Source organism: Strix aluco, chromosome 2 (assembly GCF_031877795.1).
Source record: "Strix aluco isolate bStrAlu1 chromosome 2, bStrAlu1.hap1, whole genome shotgun sequence".
NCBI lineage: Eukaryota > Metazoa > Chordata > Aves > Strigiformes > Strigidae > Strix > Strix aluco.
In genome coordinates, this window is record NC_133932.1 from 6,495,073 (window position 1) to 6,522,552 (window position 27,480).

Here is a 27,480-nt window from a genome sequence, read left to right on the forward strand (position 1 = left end):
TGACATAACTCAAATAGTGCACGTTTATTCTGAACGGTATTTCTAAAGAGTTTGAGAAAAACAAAAACATGCTCCTGATGTACAACAAGGGCAATGATATAGATTAAAAATGGACCATCTTATTGTAAAGAATTTGCTCCCCCTGCAACTTAACTTGTAACATTGAGAATGCACCTGTAAACTGCATACAGCATACCTTTGATTAAATCTTAACTCAAGAGACCAGGCTTAGTCTTAGCCAAATTAATCAGGAAGCAGTTGCAGATTCAAAAGAAACATCCAAGTCAGCAAACACTTTACAAAACACAGACTTTGTGCATAGCAGCTGACCCTGGATTACAACATGGGCGAGAATAAAACAATCTGGGGGATCAAATTTTTACTAGACACAGGGCACCATCGAGATTTAACGAAATATCACATAAGTTTGTTTCATTTGTAACAGTATGTCATATTTAGTTGGCAGGTTTAACCATTAGCTGCATCATGTAAACTCAGCCAGTTTCTGTATACACAAAATAAAATTCTCTCCCTTCCCCCTCCCAAAAATGAGGGATATCTCTCCTGGATGATTCTTTTTCCCCTGTACCATGGTTTCCTCTAGTAGGACTCTTTTTGTAGATAGTATCTTCATACTTCAACCAATGTATGACAAAACCAGTTGCAAAGATTCAGGAATAACTCATATATACACAATTTACACTCTAAAGCTGTTAGTCACGTACATTTTTCTTGCTAGATCTTCATCCGGAACAGGAAGCGCTGGTGGGGTTTTTTTCCCCCAACTGAAACTCTCAACTAATTTTAAAAAATGTAGTTGTTCGTAAGCTGTTATTTTCAAGCTAAAAGGAGGTCTTGCTGCAGCAACAACCAAAGTAACTGAAGTTCTCTGCAGTAAGCCTATACTTCACACAAATTTCAGTGTCTCCGGGTAACAGCACTAAGAGTTCTCCGACACTCAACAGGGCTGATACACCTATAAAATACAACTGTTTGTCATCCAGAACTACTGACTGTCACTCGCCCTTATCCACGTACAGGGAACACAGCTTTCTACAAGATTCAGATTAAACCTTGTATTCAAGATTCAACAACCGTTTTCCAGGATAAATAGCCTGGGAAAAGGAGTCTTAGATTTGTGGTTACTCTCTCTTCCACCTCCTACGAAACATTTCATCAGAAGTTACAATGAGGCAGGTTTGCTGTGGAATAGGAGCTTTAAGAATTGTTTTCAGGGATACATTCATAGAATGATGGCAGCCCAAAGCAAAAAGAGACAGAAACAAAGGTTAATCCAAGTAAGTTCAGACATCAGACTCATACTTTTAAACCTGAAGGAAAACTGTCTGTGAAACACACCGATCTGTGGAAGCCTACGACAACAGCAAATCCTAAGAGTTCATAACCCCACACCCATCTACCCAACCCAAACACTTACCACTTAGTTCTAGAAGAATGAAGAGCACTTTGCTTGGCACCAGAGGCAGCTATGGTCTGAGTTACAGCTGTGCTGCACAAACATCCTCAAATACAATACTGTCTCTCTCCCTCCACGTACTTCTCTTGGTTTGGTCTACAGATGGCCAGGGAAACTGTGTTGGCATATGACAAGCTAATTGTGCTTCAATACATTCCCTTCTAGAAAGATGCCAGAACTGCCAAAACCAGTGTGAGCAGGTCCTAGCAGTACTAAAAATAAGCTTTTGTCAAAACTAGGCTGCCTCTGGCCAAGGAAACCGTTTGCATCTTTCTAGCCAGAGTCTGCCACTGAGTGTTGCAAACACAGGTGCTCAGGCCATGCCGACAGGCTTTTGTTGTTTGTGATTCGCCCGTCCCCAAGACTCAATTAGTGCAAACCCAGCAAATAGAAGTAGCCATCTTACAGCATAGGTCTGTCGAGATGCACTCCAACAAGCACTACGTGCCTCTGGGAAAGGAGGAGGTAATTCTGGAGCAGCTTGTACAGTCACCCCTCGGGTATCAAAGACCACATAATGTGCAATGAGGGGTGCCATCCCTTGCCTCACCACAACTCCCGTCTTGAAATCCTTGGTTCCCAAGTCACCCTTGAATGGCTGGACAGCACCTACTAACCAGATGTAGGCTGCGATGCACGCTGTCGGTCAGAGGCTTTCAAAGCGGATGAATTCAAGATGCGGGTTTCAACTTTAAAGAACAAACAGGAAAGGAATGCAGCTCGGTATCTACTTGGGGGATGGGGCAGGTTGGTGTTGTCTCAGCTCAGTGCACTTTCCCAGGTGCTTGGAGAAGAGTCCAAGCTCAAGTTGGTATTTGTATTGGCATACATAAAATTGCTGGCAACAGTGCATAGAAAGGAGCACTGATATTCACGCAAACAAAGCATGAAAGGATGCAAAGCAGAGCTTAGTAGAGTTTACTGTAGCTTTGAGGTTACAGTACTAGAAAGAAGCCAGTCAGCCTATTTTCCAAACCCATAAAATGCTCTAATATATGCCGCTTTCCCCGGTGCTCCGTGAACACCCTCTCACGAGAGGAGAACTGCATTATTACCACTGAATGGGGAAAGGGGAAAAAAAAAAAAAATCTTCAAAGGAGCAAACTGTGCAGTTCTTCACCACCTCCTCCCGAAGGAGCACATAAACACAGCAAGCCAAGCCAATCCCAAGCAAATCCAGGAGAACCCTGCAAAGCTATGTGATTAGGGTCAGATCCATGTTTGCCTTCTCAGCCTCGCTGCCTGGTTTCCTCAACCCTCGCCTCATCTCAGATGCGCCACCATTGATTTAGTAGCTGTAACAGATTTATCTGGAGACGGGTGCTTGCCTTATGCGATCAAAGCTGGTAAGGTGGTCACAGTCACTTTTCCCATCCCAACAACACAGAGGAAACTAACTTTCAATGAGCCCCACAGCATTTCACCCATTTTTAAAGCAAGGGTCTTGCCTCGGGATTCATATTTTTACAAGGTTACTCTTGCCAACACCAGATCTAACTCTTACTCTGGCAGAAGTCTGCTGGGAGTTGGGTAAATGAAAAAAAGAAAAAATAAAGACCACTCTAAACCCTCCTCTCAGTTAAGAAGTGTAGCACCAGCTTGGGTGAGGAGTATTTAAAAAAAGCATTCAAAAAAAGATCAGCCCAGGCAGGGTGAAAAGGTATGGTAAAGTAGCCCACCCTTCTCAGCAAAAGATGGAGGGAAAAGCCATACTCAAAAAATATTGGGAAGAACTAAACATACTTTTTTGAGGTGGGGGGAATTAAGAGGAAGAGTGGGAAGTACTGAAGTAACATTCAAAGGTTGGGGTGGAGTAAAGTACCCTGTAGGTTATAAAAAACACAATAATGTAGGAGTCAAAGGACAAGATATTGCTTTTCCTTTTCCCCCCCCATTGGATTTACATTCTGCTTACTGAAAGAGATAATTCTGAAGGAAACTTGTCACCAGGATAACCTGCTCAAGCCCTCCACACCTCAAACTTAAGAGATCTGCACACCTTTTCCCACCCCCCAAATAAACACCCCCCCAAAAAAAAACCCCAAACCAAAAAAAAAAACCAACCCAGAAAGGAGAGCTCAAAAAAAAAAAAAACCCCCAAACATGATTGGACAATCCTTGGAAGAAGCATTACATTTTGTTGGAGAGAGGTCAAGAAAAAAAACAATTAAGAGGATGAAGGGGTGGAATAAAAAAAAAAAGAAAAAAATCAAGAGGCCTCTCTTTCCTTATTTGGCGACAAGCAAGTGCAAGAAAGTGTTCGTTGGGGTTTTGTTCAGTTGTCGGTCTTTTGCACATCTGCATTCTGGCCAAGACAAGGGGCTTTGAGGTTTTTCTGCAGCACGTGAGCATCTGCGGGCTCTATCCTCTTGTAGTAGTTTTTCTTCGTCTCAATGATCTCAAAGCCAAACTTTCTGTAGAAGTCAATTGCAGACTCATTGCTGATCTGGACATGCCTGGGACAGAAAGGAGGATAGAGAGACAGCTATCAGAACTTTCTGCGGTACAGTATTCTGCCTCCACATTCAGAACAGTCCAAGACAAGATAAGGAAAGGAGCTATCTAGATAAGAGAAAGGCTCAACAGTGTGAGTTCAGGACTGGAAATTTTGGTTTTCCTGAATCAATCCTGAGCTAACGTACAGCTCCTGGATAGCCTGCGGCAATCATTCTGAGAAGTGGCAAGTGTTTCCCCTCAGTAAAATTCTTCTGAGGAACACAAATAGCAGAGACACTCTGAAGCATTACGAGCTCAGTAATGTCAATTTTTCTTAAGCTGGAAGTGATGTATTTTGTGGAAATACATGACAAAGTTTCAGGGTAGGGCCAATTTCAACTTCCTGTAGTGACACTTCTCAGATGACCTGAGTGATGGTCCATACAGGGTGCAACACAAAACTGGCAATTGTGTTTGACACAATTTTAACTCCTTGCTCACTTGTAACTACTCCCCTCTCCTCACAAAAAGCTGTGGCAGCACAAAGAAGCCCTATGGACTTACAAAGTCCTTTCCCCTCTTATCTATCTACCCCAGTTTTACAGATCCTGCTAGCATACTGCAAGAGTTTCAAGGCCTCCAAAACAAACAGCCATCAGTTCTTCATCCTAAGCAACTAGGATGTTTATTTGCACAAGTTCTATCAAAAAAAAAAAAAAAAAGAAAAAAGAGATCTTTGGCTCAGCAAAAGGCATTCATTAAACACTCCCAAAATTCAGTGGACACTGCACAAGCTCATGAATCACTTTGTCATGAAAGCATGCTGCATAACCATAGAACCAAAGCAACTCTGGAAGCAACAGCAGAACAAAACAAAAGATCTTAGTGTTAAGCCCAATAACCACCAAATAGCTAAAAGGGAACTTCATAATAATGACAAATTTAAGCACTGATATCAAACTGGGTGCTAAACTGCACAGTACATAAAGATAAGAAGATGCAGAAGCAACAGACATAGTAATAAAATCAATGGGCCACTAAAAGAACTTTGTTGTGCCCAACTTTGGGGGCTATTTATTGTCATCCCAGAATCCTACTTCGGGAAGTAGAAAGAAGGATTATGAAGGATTTGGGTTTTGTATTAAAATCAGCAAACAGCTCCTTCACTGTGCACACAGTAACATGCAAAAGCAAAAAGGAAAGCCTGTGCCAACTAGCAGGCATCTGAGAGAGTTCATTACCACTTCTTCTGAGGCAGGAGAGCAGGAATACAAGCCAAAAGCAGCTTTACTCAGACTCCTCTTTAAAACACCTGTTCCTCTTACAGAGATGGCACAAAGCTACAACAGTAGAGGACTTGGAAGACTTTGCACCTCCTTGGCAGAGGTGGACTAAGCTTGAGAAGAAAGTCACTCCATTTATAGTGATAGCAGTGTATGAAACACCCCTCACTAATAGTCTTCAACAGTCCTGGCAAGAGTTTAGGGTGCAGTTCTGTGGCAGCAGAAGCCCATCCAAGCTGTACCTGCTGTGGGACTATCCCTACCAGCGCACTGGGCTTGTACTGGTATAAGCTGGCAGTGACGGACAAGGAAGAAGCTGGCTCAGAGAAGAAATTTGGCCAAAAACTTCATCAGCTCACTTGGTAATCACACAGACACCAACGCACAGGAAGAAGCAGAAGTGTGCAGCCAGCAGCAAAGGGGAAGCAAAGCTTTGGCATCTATGGATTTCTGGCTCTATTTCCACAGGGATCTATTAGGATGGCGGTGCTCTTTAAAGCAGCCCTGTTCTCTACCCCAGAGCTTGTTCACATGTCTGTGTCATGCCAAGTGCTTATGCAGACATGCAGTTGATTTAAAAAAACGAAACAAACCAAAACCACCTCACTAAAACCAAAACCAACACCCAGAAGCAAAGCTGAAAACTGCTTCCCCAGCTGGGTCAGGTTATTGTGCTAGTTTACTGTGTTGCTGCACAAACAGCTGACTTGGCACAGTGCAAGAATGGGACTGAGCAGTTGGGCCTTGCTAATGAATGCAAACCTAGAGTGCTTGTAAGCACCTCTGATCTGTTGTTCTAACCTACACACTACTGTCATAAAAGACAGACAGCTAATGCATCAAACTGCATGCAAGACTCGCAGTATTTTCCATTCTGAGGACAACACTGTATGGTAAACAAACCAAATTCTTTCCCAATTTTTTTCAGTCATACAGTGTAATTCTGCTGTAGAACATCATTTTGTAACTAAACTACTTTCAAATTCAGCAAATTTGGAGAAGCCCTTCTAAAGCAAGCAAGCTTTTGGTTTTCTCAGCATCGCACAAGCCCAGAACATGACCCCTAGCTTTCTTGCTAGTAATTATAAGTCCCACGACCCCACTGAAATACATACTAAAATGCTCTTGGATCTCCCTCCCTTTGCTCCCATATATGCCTCTCTCACCTCTCCAAAAATGCATGAGAGTAACTCATTTACTTACAGATAGATGTTGTCAAAAGTGCCATCTTTTTCACAGATGTTTAAGACATGATTCAACATTTTAGTTCCTGCCGAAAGGTAAAGAGATACTTAAGAAAACCAGAAGTGCACAACCAAGTCTCTACTTAGCTAATGGCTTTCTTAGGGAGAGGCAGGTTAACTGTAGGTAGGCTAAAATTACAGAGCTTGTGAGAACTAGGAAAGGCAAATAAAACATGGTGGAGAAGTACTGCTCTATCTTTCTGACTGCTCACCAAATTTAATTCATTGTCTCTTTGGAGAAAACAGATCCACCAGCCCAGAAGCACGCGTATAAAGCAGCTTATTTAAATACTAGCTTCAAGGTCTCAAACTCACCTCAAAATACAGTCAAAAATGTATAAAGCAGGGAGAGCATTGGTAAATTTTTCTAATAAAGACCTAGTAAAACAATTTAAAAAACAGTTATCTTTTCATTCCAGTTTGTCAAAGCAAACAGGTTACTGTAAGGTCTTGATTAATCTGGCCTATGGATCTGCAACATGGAGAAAAGAGCTAATTGCAGTCTAGACAGAAAGTAGGTACTACCCCTGAGCAGCAACAATCATAGTGCTAAAGACAAAATAAATAGAAAAACACCTACATTTAGAAGAGTGAAGAGATAACCCAATGAAGGAACGTTGTGTTCTACTTATACGTGACTTGCATACTGGCTGCATACCTCTAAACCTATTTCATATCTCTGTGCATCAATTTTCACATCTATAGAAGCAGAGTATCTACATCACACTATGATAATGTGATTAAAATAATCTGAAATTCTGAATTAGAAAGTTCTACAAAAAGTCCATTTCTGAAAGGTGGGAAAAAAAGAGCACGTAACTCATACTCTTTCCCCAGAGTCCTTTCCAAAGAAATCAGTGGTCTAAAAGTGCACTATCTTGGTTAAAAATCTGAAAGAGCATTTAGAAGGCTGCACAGCAGTCTGGTTTCTTTGATGACTCAGATACAAAAGAAGATCCTCCTTACCTATTCCTAGCCTTCGGTAGGGTGCCAGGCATCCGAGTGTCATGATGTACAGTCTCTTCTGGTTCTGGGAGTGATCCACCCTACAGCACACTGCTCCCACTGCAATATCATTGAAATAGGCTGCCAGGGAGGGAAACGAAGTGTTATAAGTCACAAGTCTCAAACTGTACGTACAGCTCCTTCATTTACACCCTGTGTCTTCCTTCCTTCCCTCCTGCTAATTCTCCCATCCAGATAAAATATCGTATATTGTGGCTTAACACTGGAAGTTACCAGTGGTGCTCTGACACAGGGCTTGGCTTATCACAGTTCAAACCAACCAGCAATGACATCAGGAGGTAAGCAGACAGCACACATAGCTCACATTTTCTGCTGTAGCAGAAAACATGCCTATTCCCAGTAAAATGGAATCTATTTAGAACACAAACCCTCTGAGGTTGGCACTGTGGCTTTTTGAGGTTCCCAAACAGTTATTTTTCATTATGTAAAACAACAAAATAGAAGGATCTGCTATTCAAAACCATTACGGATAGCAATGATGAGCACTTCTGCCACCATAGCCCACAATTACTGGCAAGAACATTTGTACCTAATTTGGCTAGTTCGCCAACCTCCAGTACATCCTTGTAGAACTTGTCATTGTAGCTGACAGGAAAAATGACCTGGTTTAGCCTCTTCAGCTGCTTAATGTTGTGTGGCGTCACATCTCCCAGCTCGATCCGGCTACTGGAACAAATCAAAATATGCTTTACATCTGACACACCGCAAAATTTCTAAGGACACCAAAATCATTTACTTTATTTACGCTTAGAGAACTGTCCCACCTAATAATCAGTTCAATACATATTTGAACTGCAGTGTCCAGCCCGTACAATTAAGTCTTCTGTTGGTGACCGATTTAACTCCCAAACCCCATTTGAGTTGGTACTATACAGTCAGAAGTTTCTCGGGCCACACTTAACACTGATGTTCTGTAGTGGTTTTATTGGGTGGGAGACAGGAGAACACAAATCTCTGTAGGAGTATTAGCTTTAACTTTATCCCATTAATTTCCTCACTGATCATCAAGATCACAGGGCAGGGGGAAAGATGGGAGGGACAGGTGGCTAGAATAGAGACCAAGAAAATGAAGTCCTTATCCATGCTTCAAAGACAGCCCTAATTTTACCACCTATCAATATAAAGCTTATGCTTAGACAAAGACGTAAGTCATTACTAGACACCTGTCTCTAAAAAGCAACAATACTGTGTGCAGCATATTAAGCCTGTTAATATGCAAGCATGCCACTGTCAAGGTGGTCTCTGCATCTGTCATGATCATTCTTCCTGCTGAGAGCAGAATCACAACCTTAAAATACCAGTACTGCACTGAATTGTACTGAAAAGAAACAAACCAAGCTTCTCCCTTTTCTAAGACTTAACTTCCTGACAGAAACACTATATGTATAGAAGCAAATTAAAAACCAAAAACTATTAGGTGTTCATATTCCCCCAACCAATTTCTTGCGTGCACATAGACAGTTTTAACAAGCACTACAAGAATGAAAAATTAAAAAAATCAAGATAATAAAAATGTTTTCCCAAACAGTTACCAGAATACTTAGGCAGGTACAAAGCCAATGCATGTCGAGTTCAAAACACACACAATTCTAGGTTCACTCAGCCTTGTTTTACCAAATACATACAGGCAACCAGATTATTTTCTATCGAAACATTGGTAAAGACACTGTTCGCTTTTAAAAAAAAAAAAAAAAGTCAAATTCTGTTTTCACAAAGGCAGTTTTCTAAGATCCTTGTACGCCAGGCTTCAAAGTTTGTTCCTAGTAGTGTGCAGTAGCTGCTTTCCATCCCCAGTGCCTCTTGTGCCTGGGCAGCTTGTTTTGAATAGGCTGATGCCTAGGACACAACAGCCGAGATTGATTTACATAATACAGTGAAACAAAGAAGAAACAACCACCAGCTTTTTTCTTCAAGAACTATACCAAACATCGTGGAGTATGATCTGTCTCTGCTTTATTAACTGACCTTGATTATACATCAGAAGCCCTTAAGCAATTGTTACTCCAGATGTTGTATCAGTTTTAGGTGTCGCTACCAATGCTGGGTGATAAATATACGATGCTTTCTAGGCATTGTACTGCAGCCTGCAAAACTATCAGAAAAAGCTACAGGAATGGAGCCTTTACCATTTACTTCAAGAAGCATAACTTGCCCTCACACCCACTTTCTCCTTTTCTTTTACAGCAAAGAATACAGTCTTCAGTTCTGCAAAGATATCAAGGAACACCATTGTCTACTCTCTGGTATGACACAGATCAGACAAATCTCCCTAGTAAGCCCTACAGAAGCTAAACAGTTTGTAAGTAGGGCCTACCTTTTAGAGAATCATCTAGCATTAACTAATGGACTACTGATGATTTTGTAATTCTCCATCAGATTAATATGTTCCAGTGACTACTTAGAATTAATGGATGGCATTTACATATTGAACTTTGCTGACTCAAAGTCTAATCTTTCATCACACATTTGCCAAAGAAATTAAAAAGCCTCTCGGTGTCAAGCATCTCATGCCAGTGTGGGTGCTTGCAAATTGTTCTGGGCAGCTCCTCATCTATCTTGCCCCTGCCACACTGAATGTGTTGATCTTTTTCCTCCCTCACTACAAGGACAATTCCTAAGCAACAAATTTTTGTAGTTTGGCCCTGAGCTCTGCCCAGTTGTACAGCAGTCTCTTGGGAGATATCTCACTAGAGCTGGACAGTATGTTCTCCAACAGTGATCTCAAGAATGACAGAAGCAGCAACAGTCTCCATATTTTGGCATCTCATCCATGTCAAGATACACAGACATACTACAAATAATAGCAATGGGATATATTTCTAAAGTTTCCAGCTATAAACCACTATATTGTGCAGAAACAGTCTGCAGTATCTCTTTTCCGTGACTCCTACAGCCACCAGCCCATTGTTTCGCAGCCTTTTCCATCTTCTAGATTATTTTTGCTCTCAAGATTCCTTTCTTCACATATCACCACTTGTGCAAGTCCCTTTGATAATTACAGTCCAACATAAAGGAAGTACTGAGCTAGTAGGGATGATCTCCTCACACCACAGAAGTATTCCCACTGTAAACAAGCACGCTATCAAAGTTATTAGACAGTGGGATAACTGTAATACCTGTTTTATGCCCAGCTTAGCACAGCTGTTCAGCCTAGCATGGCAGGGCTTCTTCAGGCACACAGAAAGCAAGTTGTGCCCCTTTCTAATCCCAGCCAGCACTGCTGCTACCTGTTCCTCACAAAGGGTAGGAATAAGACTGTAGTGTGTGGATTCCCAGGTGTATTTGTGTCTGGGAGTTTTGCTGGAGCAGAGCACCTCAGTAATCTCATACTAGGAGCAAAGAGAAGACCCAGCAGCCTCTTTTGCTGCAGTCTGCATCAGAGCAAGGACGCAGGTCTCAACTGCTCAATTAGATCAGATTAGCTGCAGAGTAGGAGGTAAGGGAAGAGTAAAACCTCACATTCACATTCAGTCCCTTGAAAGCCAAGACCTTTGATCCAAAAGATTTAATAGTATATTAACCTTGGTGATACTTTTTTTGATCGGTAGATCCAAGCTTCAGTACATGAGTAATGCTAGCATGAACTCTTATGATAAACGCACAGCAAAGTTGTTATAGAGCAAGTCCCTCTTTGAACAAAAATCTTTGACATAGACTATTACCAAGTAGTCTGTTTTCTAATATTATTTTTAAATTAGTTACTAATGAAGCAAGAAATCAGGCATTAGAAGACAGTCAGTATGGAATATTTATTATGACAGTGCAAGAGGACAAAGATATATTGTCAGGGGAAGCCAGGACAGGATGGCTGAGAAAGGGACCATGGCCAGAAGACAGACCTTCACCAAGAAGGTTTCAGACAGGGAATAAATAAGTAAGTTCAGAAGCAGAGTCTAAGGCTGCTCTTAAGTGCTGAGCCAAGACATCACCTCTGAGGCTGGCATCAGGCCAGAGAAACAAGTTCAGTAGTAGGTGGCTAAGAGGTTCTGTTGACAAGTTTCCTTGAGCCCTTGGGCTTCCCCCCTATCTCTCACCACTTGCCACATTCATTGCTGCCTCCTGCCATCTCCTTCTGCCTGCCTCCTGTGTTCTGTCACTAGCTGTTTCCTCGTTGCTTGAGAGTTGCACCAGGGCCTGTAATTTATCCTGGAGGACAATACGAAAAAAGTTTGAGAAACACTGCAGGAAGCATAAATTAATATGCTAAATATGTTTGTTTAAATAGTATGTACTCAAATCATAAATAACTTTAATGTATAGCACTAGCTGATTAAATCAGCACCACATCTATTACACACAAAAACATTTAATAAGTAAACTAAATGAGGACATGGAAAGGAAGACCCACATCATGAAAGTTCATCACTTTGCCCGAGGGCAGCACGGCAGAAGTGCCACTAGGGCCTCAAGTAAAAACACAGGAAAGCTGGCACTGCTGCCAAAAGCAGCAGCCTTGCTGTCCCCGAGCCACTCATTTCCATCTTCTTGCTGGCACAGACATTTGGGCAACAATGTGGTGAACCAACCCCAATTAAAACTAACCTAGCCAAAAAAAGAAAAGTTTCATTTTAACCCACATCAGTCCCCTGATTGGGTTCACCACACAAGTCTCCTGCCAGCATGAAGAAGAGAAAAAAAATTGCCAGAGCGCGTCGGTTCTTGAGCAGAAGTGCCAGCCTGCCCCAGTTTAAACTGGAAGTACTGTGGACGAGGAGCACAGCCATCATTCAGCATCTAGATGATTTTGTGCTACACCTTATCATTTACAGAGTAATTGAACCTAAGGAATTAAAACTACCCCAGCCTCAAAAGGCAAAACACCTATAACAAAGGACCTTTCTTTTCACTGGAGTAATAGAAATAGCTTTGGGGGTTTTTTGGCCTTTTGTTTGTTTGTTTTCTAATAGCTGTTTACAAGTAGACCTGCTTCTTCAAGTTACCTCTCAGCCAAATCAGTAATGTAAGTTTACTGTATCAGCTAAGGTCTGATTAGGCCAGTCCTGTGCATTCCAGCTCAGTACAGCCTATACCAGAAATACCTATCCTCTGCTGCTGCAAAGAAAAAAATTAAATCATGAGCTCAAATTAGCAGATGAAAGAACATAAAGATGTGTAAAGAGCCTGAAGCACCCAGAAGGGACGTGCCCTTCCTTAACAGATTATTTTATTCTATTATTCCAATAATATTCCTAAGAAGATACACACTTATTACTGACATCCTACATCTCAAATAGCACTCCATGGAGCACACAACAGTCAGCTGCACTCAGCTTAGGTGTCCAAGCTTCTGGACCAAGTCAGCCACCCCATCCCAAGCAACTGTTTTAATATGGAGGAATGAGGGACTCTTGGCTCCTCATGTCAGGTCTCTTATTACTACAATGCTCTACAAATCCATACCCTTCCCTAGATGGAATGCCAGCCCCCTGAAGCCACTTAAACATCTTCCCAAGCTACCATTACCCTCATAGTTAGGATTTCTTCTGATTTCCATCCTAAATGTACTGAAGTCTACCCATATGCCATTTCTTGTTGCTCATTAGCTTCAGTAGTTGATGGGTACCCATACAGCCTAACCCACATGCCTTTTCAGGGAGCTACCATGACTTCTTTATACTTTCCTTCTTCTAACTAAAGCCAAGCTCCTGGCCTCCTCCTTTAAGACTGGGTTTTAATTCCTACTATTGTCATACTAGCTCTTCTTTCGGTTCCTTCAGATTATAGTTAATTTTCCTTAAACATGGCTAACTAGAACTGCTTACAGCACCCCAAATAATTACTACTGCCTTGTACAATGGCAGTAAGTTTTTCCCATCTCTGCCAGAGGCATTTTCCTGACCTACCCTAGGACTACGCTCACATTTCTCACAACTGCAGCACACCATGACTCCGTTACTGGGGAAAAAGCACACTGAGGCTTCACTAGCGAGGGGCACCGGTTTCTTGTGCGTAAGGCTGCTGTTCGTTAAAAGCGTGCAGCGACACTGCCCAGCGATGAAAGAGCGGAAGTGAGGAGTGATCCACAAAATCCGAATGGAAGTGGGACTTTAGCGAAGTGACATGCAGCTGTTACTGAAACTGGATGCGTGCCCAGAACATGGGCATTAACACTCTTGCTCTTGCATGCCAGTGCCCTAAGATCCTTCAGGCACTTGCTAGAAAAACCCTCACACTGTTTGTAGGACCAAAGGCCATCCAGTTAGTCCTACTGCAGCTGCATTTCCTCTATCTGCAGCCTACTACAGATAAGCTGCGATTTGAACACTTGTCTCTTTTTCCTGTAATGTCTTAAATTTATACTGGTGGAAGTAACACAGGCTAAAGGAGACAACGGTGTTCACTTATGCTAAGGCTGCCTTTTGCCTCTCGACATATACCAAAGGAGAACTGCCACACAGAACGATAGCTCAAGAGGAAGCCAATTTCAGGAGGAAACACAAATTCAGTCCCAGGGAATAGCAAGCGTTGAACACTAGTTTAGAAGCAACATCAGGGAGAAAAAGGGGGAATTCCGAGTTTCTTAATGCTGTAAGAATCTCGGTCTCATTCAACTTTAAATAGTAGAAGTCTCTCCCCAGAGGGATATGCCTGACTAAAACAGATCTCGGTGAAACTGATAGCTCAGCTCAGGCTTATTGAAGGCATCTGCACGCTAAATTTAGCGGAGCTGTATCTGCAACTCATAAAACTTACTGAGGTATCGTCAAACAGTCAGGAGAGGGAGCACAAGGGGGAAAAGGGCCCTAACAAATTAAAGGACTTCAGAGAAGGTTTGTCACCCGCTAAGCGGCCAACTAGCTTTATTGCTTCTATTTTGGCTTCCAAGTCAAAGCAGGAGTCTAGACAGGATAATCCACTCATAAAATAAAAGCAAACCAGAGCTATGAAAGCTATAGACCTGAAGGGTGTGGCTTTGCTTAGATTCAGCTCCAAACCCAAAGAGCCTCTCTAGTGTTTCAGGGTTGGTTTATTTTATTTTGTTGTTGTTGTTTTGTTGGGTTTTTTTAAACAGATGAGCTGTCTTGCTAGGCACACAAGTTAGTCTAGTTCTTGTGGGCAGACTGGTATGTTTTCAATTATTTAGGAGATCTGTGGGCTGTAAATCTACTCTGCTCCACTTGTCAGAAAACCAGAAGGATAAGTACAAGCCTAGCACGCAAAAAGTCTTACTGATTTGCTTCTGAGCCCCCCTGATCTTCTTTAGCCCCACTTACTACTGAAAACATGTATGTGCATGACACCCGATACCCTGGTGGAAGTTACCCCCAGCTGTGTGCTGGATTGTATAGAAGGACACGGTGACGTACAGAAGAACACTAAGTAATTTTAGAATCAGAGTTAACAGAAGACTTCACTCAAGACTTGTGATTCAAACAGATCTCAGCGTGAATAGGTTTCACTGGCATGTGTCATAATTCGCCAAACGTACTTCAGACCTTCCTTGCCTCTCTCCTTTATAACAAAAAAAAAAAAATACACAGCACGTTACAGTCAAGGCTGCATCATTACATTTGGATAATTCACTCTGCTTCAACCTGACCATTGAACAAGACTGCCTGGTTTTCACATGCAAGAAGCCAATTTTTCAGTATGCTACAATAGCCTCACAGTTCTCCCAGCTCAAACCTGTTCTTTGAGAATTTTCCTAGACCTGAAATCTAGACTCAACTCTGATCTCAACCAAAAAAACCCAGCAAACAACCTTAAAGCTAAAGTAGCAGTACAATCATGAAGCACCTCAACTGTCTGATTATGCAAGTGCCAAGGGGAGACAGTGAAGTCATTTCGACAAGTGTCGAATGAAAATAAACTTTCCCAAGAAACATTCTGCAGCTGGATACAAAGAGAGGAATCACCATGCCCAGCTGACAGGATTTTCAAACTCCAAAACATCAGAAATAAATGTAGTTGCTCTAGAACAGAAAAGCAGCCATACATACATCGCTTAGTAGCCTCTAACACTTTGCTGCTTCAAAGCACCTCACGAGGTAAAGGCTTAGATATTATATCTGCCTATCCCAGGTGCATCAAAGTCAGGTGAAAGAGGAAACAACTTGCCTGTGATCATACATCAGATAAAGAGCTGCCAGAAATCCTAACTCTCCATTGCTGGTCTAACCACTTCTCCTTATTAGTCGAGGAAGCTCACAAGAACATTCAGATTTTGAACCATGATTACAGAGCAGAAATACTTCACCAGTTTGAAACAACTTAGCTCAAAATTAGTTTTGTGTCTCCCTTATCAATACTGAGACATCTTATAAATTACTGCCCCTTTCCATACCCTCAGTGTCCCCGGATATAACAATTATAACCCTTACTTGCCTCCCAGGAGATCATGAGCCTCTGCTAATTGGTGTACATGAAGTACCTGATGATCCTCAGGTAAGAACAGAGGCTTCCCTTCAAATTCAAAGTAGAAGTGATGCTGGGTTCACAAAGTGCCTTATTTACATAAATCTATATAGCTCAAGGGCACTCTTGTACTTATAGTAGGTAAGACACTATAGAACTGACATCAGGAGAAAGGCATTTCTCTGCTTCCCACAAACTATTTCTATAGGTCACTGAAGACCTTTCTTTACAAATGCCCATGTCCATTATATTAGTAAAGACAAAATGGCAGGTCATTAGGGGTCTCCAGCCTATACTTTGGATTTCAGTCCCAGGGTTGGTGGTTTTTTTTGAGGTGTTCAAAACATGGATTATATAAATAATGTACTGTGAAAAAATAACACGCTATCAGTTTTATGTGCCTACCTTCAATTATTTCTAAGGCAACAATCATTGCAAGCACCTAACTCATCAACAAAAAGCTCTTCCCGCCCCCCTCCTCTTCCCAATTTTCAATATGAATTAATTGTTCTCTAATGAAAATTTGTGCTAAAGAGCTAAAACCAAACACGTCTCCTTTAATTGCAAATTTCAACCTAATTTTGGATCTTTAGTGACAAGAAATTCCAAGTGCCATGTAGAGAAAACTTTCACAAGCCTTCAGCTGCTGCCCAGGGTCTCACCCCATACTCTCAAGAGAAGATAAATACAATGGTCAGATGATGGAAGTGGGAGTTTTTTTCAGGGATTGAGAGTCTAGTGTGCTAAGGGCCAAAAATCACATGGAGCCTGGAAAAGAACAGAGAGAGGGAGGAGAAAGGCCAGACGAGCTCAGGAAGTACTTCATGCATCAGGATTTTACCATGCAGCATGGTATTTTCAATCCATTTTAAAAAAAATTACTCTGCCCCCAGGAAAATTCAAATATCTTAATCTTAGTCACCTAGTGACAGTGTTGTGGAAATGTTTTTGGCTCTATTTTCTATAAAGGCTCGTTTCATTTCCTTCCCATAATGAATTAATTCAATATGCTTTGACACAAATACAGAGTTACCCCATTTCAATGCCGTGCTTCTCCGCTCTCAGGTCTTCAAGTCCAAGAGTCTCCAAATAACCAGCAGTTCTTCTATGTACCGACTACTTCTCTCTTTTGCCCCGCTTCCCCACCTCAAATCTCCCCCCTGACAAACTTTTGCTGCTCTAAAACTCCCACATAGGTCACTTCTTCCCTTCCCCTCTTTCAGCAGGGAGCACAAAGTAATCCTGACATTGCCTGCCTCACTTAGAGCAGAAGGGATGCAAGGAGGTACTGCACTTCTCTTATCAATTCCCAAAGAAATATAAAGATCCAACTTCTCCTGTCCTTTCCTCCTCCTGGTAAAAAAAAAAATCTACCTCCTTCTCAGATTACTGGTCTGAACCCTTCTAATACTTGCCAAACGGGCAGGCTCTTCAAGTTCTGAATCATTTCCAGTTGGATAAAGTATTTTTTTGGCTCAACCATCACCCATTATTCCCCATTTTAGAAGATATGTAATGTGGCAAAGGAGGATGCATCGTTTCTCTTGTCCTCAGGAGATGGCAGCAGAGTCTGTGGCATCTGGTGATTAACTAAAGATACTACATTTTTCAGAGAAGAAATGTCCCAACCTAGCAAGCCAATCTACGTACTAACAAGCCACACATACATGTAAAAAGAACTGAATGGTCAAAACACTACTCAAAAGCCAAGACTGGGTTCTAAAGTGCTTCAATAAAAAAAGCTACAATCCCTATGCTGCCTTCCCATCCTCCCAATCCCTCCTATTTCATGGAATGTCTTAATCTGGCTATGGAATTAAACTCAAAGTGGCAAGACTTATAAATCAGGTTAAAGTACCTCTAATAAACTTCACCGAGTTTTTCTAAACTAATTTAGAAGATATTAAGCCATTTGTAAGCATGCATATAGGCAAGGTTTAAATTCACCATCCATGAAATTAAATACAGAAAGCACAGCTCATGCTTTGACGTTTCTAGGTTCAGAAAAACCCTAAAACCAAACAGTGATTTTCAAGCTCAATTACCTTTTTTGTCCCGCCTCCAGTGCATATGACAATTCAGCAGTTTTCTCAAACTTGGAACTTCCTCTCATATATGTTAAGCTTAGCACTGTGCCTGGTGAATGGAAACACATCAACAGTTCTGCACAAACTCTGTAATACTAACTCAGAAGAGGAGAGAAAAAAACCCTCACTGTTCTCACGAGAAACACGCACAGCTTCAAGACCTTGAAGGGCTTACTTTGTGAATCCGGGCAAAACAAGCAGAGATATCAGAGCTCACCCATAACAACTCACCATACTTTAAAAACACTATTGTTATTTTTCTGTTATGCTCAGTATTCCCCAGCTGCAATGTCTCTCCTACAGAGGCAGCTAGAACAGCGCTAGCCTGCAAAGCCTCTGGGTTACCAAGTTCTCTGTGGCAGCAGCTACGTGTCGGGTAGCGTGGAGTCTGAAGGCTCTTCTGCAGCAAGTCAGGACCCTTAGAATCTACAAAGCGTAAGATTTAACTGCAAACACATGAAAGTTTAGAAGCAATCTCCTAGAAGTTTCTTAGCCAAAGTAGCGCACGTTGCTTTCGACGACAACGGTATAACACCCGGCACTCTGCTGCCCGTTTCAATCAGTTTTTCATCCCGTGGCTCAAAGTGCACTGCCACATGACAATCCCGCAGGTGTTTCCCGTCAAAACTGGAGAGGGGTTTGGTCAATGTGAGAAAATAACACAGACGCACAGGATCACAGGCACTGGGCCCTGCTCGTAACGTGCACTGCATGCTCTATATATCTGCTACTCCCGGTCACACGGCAGGGACAGGCACATGAAGGAGCACGTGTCCCCTGCATCACACCCCTTGTGTAACGTGGTTTTTAGGTAGGGGCAGCAGGGAAAGGCTGGATGACTTCTCACAGGCTTCATCTGAGCTGAAACAGGTTGGGAAAGCACCCTTACTTTAAGACATCAAAAGGCCACAGACAGCAACCAGCAAATGCTCAAGAATCAATGCAAAACTTTCTGTTTTCCTTCCTTAACACCAGTAGCATAACAACTGCAATGAAAACACAAAACCACTGAGCAACAGGTGAATCAACACTGCAAAAGTAGTAAAGTGCAGGGAGTATTATTTACAGCTGCTCCACAAAAACAGGCAAATTACTACAGACAGTAGAACCCGAGTCCCTCCCACTGGTATTTTTCCTCGTGCAAATCCAGTTCTAAAATAGATTTTCAAATTCCAGAACTAACAACAACAACATTTAGGAATACAATAAATGAAAAAAGAAACGAATCTCTAGAGAATCATGAAGTTCGCTAACAGTGAATTACCTCAGTTTTCCAACTCACATTTAAGGAAAAAAAAAAGGGAAACATAGCGAGTCTCTAAACTATTAAAATCATTCAGAAGACGAGGATAGAGTGAACATAAAGCCAAGTATCACAAAAGCAGGTGGGAGGTAATAGCAATTACCCGTTCAGAAGCTGGTGTTTAACTCATCAAATAAGAGAAAACCCACAAAATTTCAAGAAGCTGAGAAAGCAAAAAAAAAAATCTTTTGCTATCTCTGAAACCAAAGGTCCTCTGTAAAAGAAGTCACCTGATCTCAAACACCCTGATGACAGAGACAGTACAGCCCCCTGTGCATTATTAACACAGGGCTACGTGCCCTTTTTAATTCAGAGAGCCAAGAAAGAGGGCTGCAAGCAATGCACAATTGACTACACAATCTCTTTTAGATCTGAAATTTCAAAACGTCAGAGAACTTGCTAGTTTCTTTTTTAATTCTTTCTCTGCCAAAGTAGACTGTTCATAATTACAGCTGATGTTACGGCTCTTCGTGCTCCCGAAATTATGTCTGCACTTTGTGGTGTGGGTTACTATGCAACGCATACACTCCCAGAAAAAGTACTCAGATGGAGTCAGTTTGTTCAAAAGAACTGATCCACAATTTTGGATTCAATACTGAAGACAGATCAGATCCCTTCAAACACCACATTACTTTTTGTATGTTAGAAGTTGAAGCTTCAGAGCTATTTTTGGATCCATCTTCTGACAGTACTTGTTTTTTAGGGATCTTCTCCGATCTTCGTAGCTTGACAATTTGGTTTTGTTCCAAAGTACCCCTACATAATTTAATATGTTCCGTCTGAAATCTTCATCTAGTCCTTTGATTCTCTCATTGTACTTAAATTGGGTTATTTTTCAGTTTGAGTTCTATCGGCCTGTTTGCCTCAATCTGAATTTTTAGAGAACACCTGGATTCAATATGAAGATTTTATTCTGCACAAGAACTTGCTACGTGGTGCTAACAGTATTTGGACAAGACAGGAATATGCTGTTCTTCAAAGAGGTGAAGGAGTACCAGAAAAGCAGAAATATGAGTACCACAAAAGCAGAAATACGTAAGTACAAAACCCAAAGGGATCAGTTCTGAAGTCGAATCGGTAATAAAGCTGCCTGTAAGTAAAAGTAAAGTAACAGAAATAAAGTTTGGTACTCTGGAAGCAGAAGAGGGGTATGTGTTTTTTCGCTCCATAGCTTTTTAATTTAAAAAAAAAAAGTTACAAAAAGTAAAAAGCTCCCCAAAATGAGAACTCCATAGCAGCTCAAGCAACACCAGGGCTCAGCCCCTCCTCGGGGAGCACCGCAGCCCGATCAGGCTGCAACCTGCCAGACCTTCACGGCTCTGGTCTGACACACCTGGGCCGCCTTCCACCTCACACATCCAGGTCCCAGCAACCCCGTCCCTCAACTCACGACTGACCAGGGCTAAGCTGAAGAAAACGGCAGAACAGCCAGCAGAGGATAAAAGGAAACCCAGTTTCATCAGCGGCTCTGTTGAACAACGATCACATCAACTGCCACTTCATCTTGGCTGATCAGTGCTGTCACCCGTCTCGTAAACTCCGTCATCCTCATTATAAGGTGACTAAGAGGCAGGGAGCCCTGTTTCATGTAGGGTGGTGCAGGTGAATAAAGGATTGCCCGATATCCCAAACACACCTATTTAATGTCAGTTGAGAGTCAGTTTATTTGCAATGATCACCGAACCTGTCTCTACAGATACCTGCCAGCCCCTCATGATGTCTGAAGCTGCTTACACACTGTAAGAAATAGTATGTTATCAAGCAGTGCTGTCGTGTGATCCCACCCCAATTGTTAATAAGCTAAACCCCTTACCATTTCTTAGTAAAAGCTTAAGTGCTTCAGCTTCCATTCACCCTGCCTTAAGCTGCCAAACTGGAATAATAATACCCAGCATTGCATAACACCAGTTTCAAGGGGACTGATTTAATACTCCTTTGAGAAACAGCTGTGGAAAGCTTCCTTTGTGCCTATAAAGAAACTGAGGCACAGAGTAGAAGGATCATGTTTTGTGGAGCAGAGGTGATGCTGAAAGTAATAAACATTAGGTGATTAACCAACATTGAAAAACCTGTCCCAAAGTGACCTGCACAAGGTCAGGCAGGTCATCTGACACCAGAGCAGAACCGGGACTCTGAAGGCCTCCAGGGTCTCCTGTACAAACACTGCACCTCGCTGCCTCCACCGAGCAGGAAATCGAGTGTTTCAGCCAACCACATCTGAAATCTCTAGGTTTTTCAAGAGCCACCGAGAGGTGAAGCCAGGCCCAAAGCAGTGTGCTACGGAAATCGGACACAAAACACAGCTCGTTTTCATCCATCCACGTTGTACAGCCTCCGTGTAGACAAACACTTCAGAGACTTAAACCAAGAAAAGTGCTAAGAGAATGTTACAAACAATAGCCCTGCAAAACCACTTGTCCGAGGCCGGCAGCTTTTTCACACAGACCCAAGCGTGCTTCTTCGCTAACGCCAGACAAGTACGAGATCCCAGCCAGCATCCCCCCAGCCCACTGCTTCCTCCCTTCGTTTTGCGGCTTCCTGGAGCCCACAAGCCCAATTCCCTCAGGAGAACGAAGAGCCGCCGCGTCCCACCGGCTCAACAGAGCACGGCTGAGCACGGGGAATTTTTGCTCCGGCAGCAGAATAAATTTTACGGCCAGGAGGGCTCCTGCGGGGAGCTCTTGCTCGGCTGAAAGGGCCCCCCCCTCGAGCAGCGAAGGGACCGCCGGCTTTTCCCCCCGGAAAGGGGCTCCTCTGACACCAGCGCCCCGCGGCACGGCCCGCTGCCCCTCTCCCAGAAGGCAGGAGAGGCGCAGCGAAACCCCCCCTCGCCAACCCTGAAGCGGCGGCGGCACCGCTCAACCCCCTCCACCTCCCGCCGAGACGCGGCGCCGCCCGCCCGCCGCGCCTGGGCCGCGCCGCCCGGGCCCGCCCCGCTCCGCTGCCCGCGCCAGCGAGGCGAGGCGAGGCGAGGCGAGGCGGCGCGGCCCAGGCGGGTGCGGGCGGGCGCCGCCGCCCTGTCACGGCCGGGCCGGGCCGAGTCCTACGGGGCGCGCCGGGCCCGCCCGCACTCACCCCTTCATGGTGCGGCCGCGGCCTGGCCGGCGTCCGCGCTAGCTGCGTGCAGGGCCCAGCGGTGCGGCTCCGGCCTCCCCCTCCTCGGCCCGGGCAGCACGGGCGGCTCAGCCTCCAGCTCCCGCGCCCGCTCCACATGGGCCTCCGTCCGCCCGCCCGCCCGTCGCCCCACCCCCGTGACCCCTCACCTCACGCCGCGCGCGCCCCCGCCCGCCGCCTTGCCGCCATGACCCCTCACCCCCCGCCCCCCTCCGCGCAGGTTTCCTTCCCGCGCATGCGCCGTGCCCGCCCCTCGCCCGCGGCGCGAGGGAGGAGCTGAGGGGCGGAGCGGCCGCGGCGCCGCGCGGCTCCCCCTCCACGTGACTCGGGGACGCCCTCCCGAGTCACGTGGAGGGGGAGCCGCGCGGCGCCGCGGCCGCTCCGCCCCTCAGCTCCTCCCTCGCGCCCATGGCACTGCCCGGAAGTGGGCGTGGGGACACCGCCTCGCGCGGGACGCTTCCGGCGCGGGCCGCGGCGCATGCGCGCGGGGACCGGCATCAGCTGATCCAGGGCCGCCGCCGCCGCCGCCGGAGGAAGGTGGTGAAGGCTTCGGGGGTGCCGGTGCCGGCCGCAGGTGAGGCGTCTCGTCCCCCTTCCGCCCCAGTCCTGCTCCGCTCCTTCCGCCCTCTCCTCTCCCAAGGCGGTCCTGGGAGCTGCCCCCTCCGCCCGGTGGGTCGCGATGTGGGGGGGGGACGTGTCGTCTTCCTCCACCTTGGCCGTTACCTGCCCGGGAGGGGCGGCGGTGTCCCCGCGCAGCCGCTAATGGCCGCCCTCCCCTCGCGGAGCGCTCTGAGGTGTGTGTATGTGTGTGTGTATGTGTGTGTGTGAGGGCGGCAGGACCCGCAAAGCGCCCTGCGAAGCGGGTGTCCCCTTGGCGGCGGCCAGGGCCCCCTCATCTCCCGCCCCGCCTGCCCGGGCTGCGTTGGGAGCGGAGGCCCGAGCCTGCCGCCTCTCCGGCCCCCAGTGAAGTGAGGAGGGCGCGGCGCGGTGTCTGTTGTCCGTACGGAGCTGTTCCCCAGCGGGAGCCCGCTGACGGCGGCCGTGCTCTCCCTGGGCCCGTGTCTCAGGGAGAAAAGACCTGGAAAACGAAGCAGCCCCCTGAGTAGGGTTTCCCCGGCTAAGAAACCTGCAGAGCACTCTGAAAGATGCCCATCAAGATATCCCAAGGATATGCCAGAATCCATGATAAAGGAGAGCAGTGACAGTGGCTCGGTTTCTGTGCTGGGTCACCCCACCATCTTGGGTGGAACCAAATCTTTCTGTGCCTTGTCTGTAGCTCTGCAGTGAGCGAGTAGCAAGGCTGTGGAACAGGAATGCTGCTCTTGGCTTCTGACTGCAGCTCTTCTTTAGTAAAAGGGCCCACCTGTTGTTCTGCAGTTGAAAATATTGAGGGCAAATCAAATGTGTTTCCTATTCCTGTAGCCAGTGACAAAATCCTAATTTAGATGAGGTGTTCCAAATGTCACACACATAAAGGCAAGAAAGAAATTTTACAGGACTGAGTTCTGGATGATATTGTACATGTTACAGGTAGCTGTGACATCGGAGCGTGTGACACGTGTGTCAAGATCTATCCATTCAGTGCAGTTGCCCAAAGTGACTCCTTCCTAAGATTTTACTAGCTTCCCTCAGAGAATTTGCATTCCAGCTGGGAATAAAAGCAATTTGGTGATAGTTTTATTCATTGTAACGCAATACTTCAGCAAAGTACACTGGCTATTTGATCTAGCATGGTATTTCAAATGCTAATACCACTTGATGAAGCGGAGAGGGGGTGGAAAAGGAGGAAAACCTGCTGACAGCCTGCTAAAGGTGGTTTATTAGCCCACCGGTTTGTAGCACTTCATCAAAAACGTGCTGAGTGTAGGTTGGTATTTGCAAGCGGACATTTGAATAACTGAGGCGGATCCTCAATAAATTATAAGTTGCTGTATTTGTGCCGACTTTGGCACTCTGGAGATCTGCAGCAGCTGAATGTTTGGCTTCTCTGTACAGTACTTTGAAAGGCCTTTTCAATGAGCTGCAAGTATAAATATTTAACAGTATCTACATTTTCTTATTTTCTACTTAAGAACATGTGAAGTGAGATCACTGTCTACAGGTCTTTGAATTACCAAAAATATTGCAATTATTTTTGCTGGGCTTGTCAGTTTATTATGTCAAGTCTTCTTGAAAACAGTTTTACTCTTTTATGTGGGGGGAAAAAACTATTATAAATTCTGTAATCAGGGGACAAAGCTTGGCATTCAGAAATAGTAAACCACCATGGACATCAGCTTGAGAGGATGGGGAAGGAGAAATTAAGACAATGCTGGAAAATGACTGCTGGCATCAGCTGACTGTTCAAATGGGGGTTGAAGTCTTGTGTTGCAACAGTATAACACAAGATCTGTTTCCTGTAAATGCAGCCTTTCCATTTTCCAAATCAAGAGCTATTTTCTACAGATAATGCTAATATTAGGGTTGAGCCACATACAATTAGTACGACTTGCTTAATTTTTATGCAGCATTAGCTTAAATTGAGCTCTTTTTTTGGTCTAGGTATATATTAACTGTTTTATACCTCATTAATCCTGACTTACAAAGTCTGCAGGCTTCGATGTACTTCTGTTGTCTAAATTTTTTCCCAGTATGACTTTGTGCATTTATCTTCCAGACACACGTGGGTACTGGTATTACACATTGTCAATCAAAGCCGCTATAGACCTGCAGGTTACTAGATGATTCCCCAGGAGATACGTTTAGAGGCACTGTGCTTCACTCTTGTGTTTTGATACCATAATACTGTCTCTTTGAGTTCCTGAGCCCTGAAAATTCCTACCAACGCTTTTCCCTCATGCTTTAAAATTGCTTGTTTGTGAGCTAAAGCCGTGTTCCTAATTACTCTTTCTAAAAGAGTAAAAGGATTACAGGATAACCCAGTTGATGTCTTTGGTTACTTTGGTGTTGACCATAAAATGTTGCATGCTGTTGCTGGCCAAGTAATAAATAGTCCCTCTATTTCTTTATTTAAAAAAAAAAAAAAAACCAAAAAAAACCACAACAAAAAAAACCAAACCAACCAACCAACCAGCATCCCAACACTACATTGCCTAGAACTGAAATAGGTTTTTGTTCCTCCGTACTTGTATCATTGGTTACAAAGAAAAGTGGGGGATTTTAGACTTGGAAATATTGAGGTATTGTTGAACAATGGTATCCACATGATTTTTTTAGGCTGGAACTGTACCCAGGAAAACAGACAATGTAGTCAACTGGAATATCATGCTTGTTCACTCTTACTCACCATCTTAAAACATGTGACTTCTTTAGCCTGCCAGCTGGACAGACAGAAATGGGGACCTACGCCAGCAGAAGTGGTGGAATGAATCTAAACTTTTCAACCTTTTCTTCCTGTACATATTAAGCCAGTAATCACCTGAAGGTCCAACATGCAAAACTGGCTTAGACTGGATCTTCTGGTTGTCACTGTTCTACCTTCTTTTATGTTCTGAAAGGTTTTTTTGTTCTTTTTGTTGTGTTTACTCCCTCCTGAAAGTCGATGGCTAAGCTCATACTAAATTCTTGGGTTTGGTCGTATGTCATGGCAATAAGTTCTACAATCTCATAAATATTTTTTTGTTTGGTTACTTTATTTCATCTATGCATTTATTTATCCTGTTTTTGACAAATTCTCAAGTTATACGCCCCCACTTCTTAGAAGGATTGACCATTTGTTGCTAGCTTTTTAGACTTCCATATATTACATGGCTGCTATAACAAACTTTGCCTTATAAGGTCTGTCTTCACTGAAATGACACGCTTACTCTGAAAATCAGTAAGATGTATATGGATAAATCCTGAAAGTCCTAGTCTAACAGACTTTATTACTAGCACTTCACCAAACTGCAGATGAAGATCAGTTTTAGCTGCTGAATTTATTTTCTTGGTTCATCAGCTTGATTACTCCTCTGAGCTTGTGTAAATTTCAATGTCACTGCTCACTCTCTTCAGAAATAATTTGTCTGACAGAGATCTAATACATGCATGGTGCCTGCTGACGGTTCTTTAATTTTGTCATAGTTCACAGCATTTTGGAGAGTCCGTTGTGGGTGTCTTAAAATGTTCAACTCGGAAGTAATCAGGAAGTACTAAAACTAGTATGGGAGTCTGCCATTGTGGCCACATTTTTAGAGCATCAGGCTCTCTGCATTAGCTGTCTGACATCTGTTTAATCCTGGGAACAATAATTTTTAACACCATTGCTACCCCCATTAACTGAGACTCATTCTGCTGAACAGTTAAATGAACTAAAACATGTGCCGAAAATAGACGCATTGCAGATGCAAATGCTTAAGAGAGAAATAGTGTTCCTACAGGGTGTCTGTAATGTGAAAGTCTTATCTTTGTCCTTTTTAATCAGTTGAACAGTGCTCACATTGTAAGGATTCTTGTGGCCAAGTTGAAATGTTGGTGCACTGGTGAGTTTCAGCTGACCAATCTAACTAACTCTTTCTGCCAGATGGCATCCCAAGAAAAATGCCCAAATCTTCACTGTGAAGATGCAGTGTTCCCTGTGCCATGTCCCTTCTTCAAGATGCTATAAGCTGTGCTCGCTTACTGGGGTGGTTTGATGTTAGGACAATGTAAAAGACAGGTGGTCTGAATGTCTGTGCTGCTGGTCTGCATTCCGTGCCCTAAGCATGAAGAGCAGTCCTGTTGTGGCTGGTTAGGTGTGATGAGGGAGAGAAAGGCTATGGCTTTATAGAGAGAAAACTGTGTCTTCATTAGAATAATTTGTTAGAACTGGACAAAAGCTTTCAGGTATGCAAGTTTCCTGAAGAATGACTTGACTGTTTTTTAATATTCTAGCAAAGAAATGGCATCTTCCAAGAAGTTCAGTTAGTGGGGCATACATTTGGTCCTTCTCATTATTACCTTTTATCGTTATTTTGATTCTCACTGTGAAAGTAATAACTTAAAAACCAGCTCTTAAGAAAAAGCTGAAATAGTATTTCTGGCTAAATGCAGATAACATTGGTAAGGACTTCTAAAAAGGCAATTCTATTATGTGGATTTCCTCTAGATCCTTGAAATGTTGAGAGTTTTGTTATCGTGAGATAAATTTGCATCACCTGGTGGATATTCAGACAACCACCACAATATATAGCTTAAA

At 43.7% G+C, this 27,480-nt stretch overlaps 2 protein-coding genes across 8 annotated transcripts in view; one reads left to right on the forward strand and one right to left on the reverse strand.

Moving 5' to 3' along the window:
- Positions 1-22,441, reverse strand: NAA50 (N-alpha-acetyltransferase 50, NatE catalytic subunit). 7 transcript variants are annotated; one of them, XM_074809251.1, is made up of 6 exons: positions 22,287-22,441; positions 17,867-17,957; positions 7,996-8,132; positions 7,407-7,526; positions 6,400-6,466; positions 1-3,933 (listed from the first exon to the last, which is right to left on the reverse strand). In XM_074809251.1, the coding sequence occupies exons 2-6, from the start codon at positions 17,932-17,934 to the stop codon at positions 3,753-3,755; spliced, it is 573 nt and encodes a 190-aa protein (XP_074665352.1). In that variant the 5' UTR covers positions 17,935-17,957; positions 22,287-22,441; the 3' UTR covers positions 1-3,752. The 7 variants fall into 7 exon arrangements, with proteins under 7 accessions (XP_074665352.1, XP_074665378.1, XP_074665361.1 ...); XM_074809277.1 differs by lacking the exon at positions 22,287-22,441 and adding an exon at positions 11,501-11,612 and having other exon boundaries at positions 7,996-8,129; positions 17,867-20,101; XM_074809260.1 differs by lacking the exon at positions 22,287-22,441 and adding an exon at positions 11,501-11,612 and having other exon boundaries at positions 17,867-20,101.
- Positions 22,442-22,773: 332 nt separating this feature from the next.
- Positions 22,774-27,480, forward strand: part of ATP6V1A (ATPase H+ transporting V1 subunit A) — a 32,303-nt gene continuing 27,596 nt past the window's right edge. The window contains exon 1 of the mRNA XM_074809317.1: positions 22,774-22,899. The gene's annotated coding sequence lies outside the window, so the exon portion shown is untranslated. The remainder of the gene's footprint in view (positions 22,900-27,480) is intronic.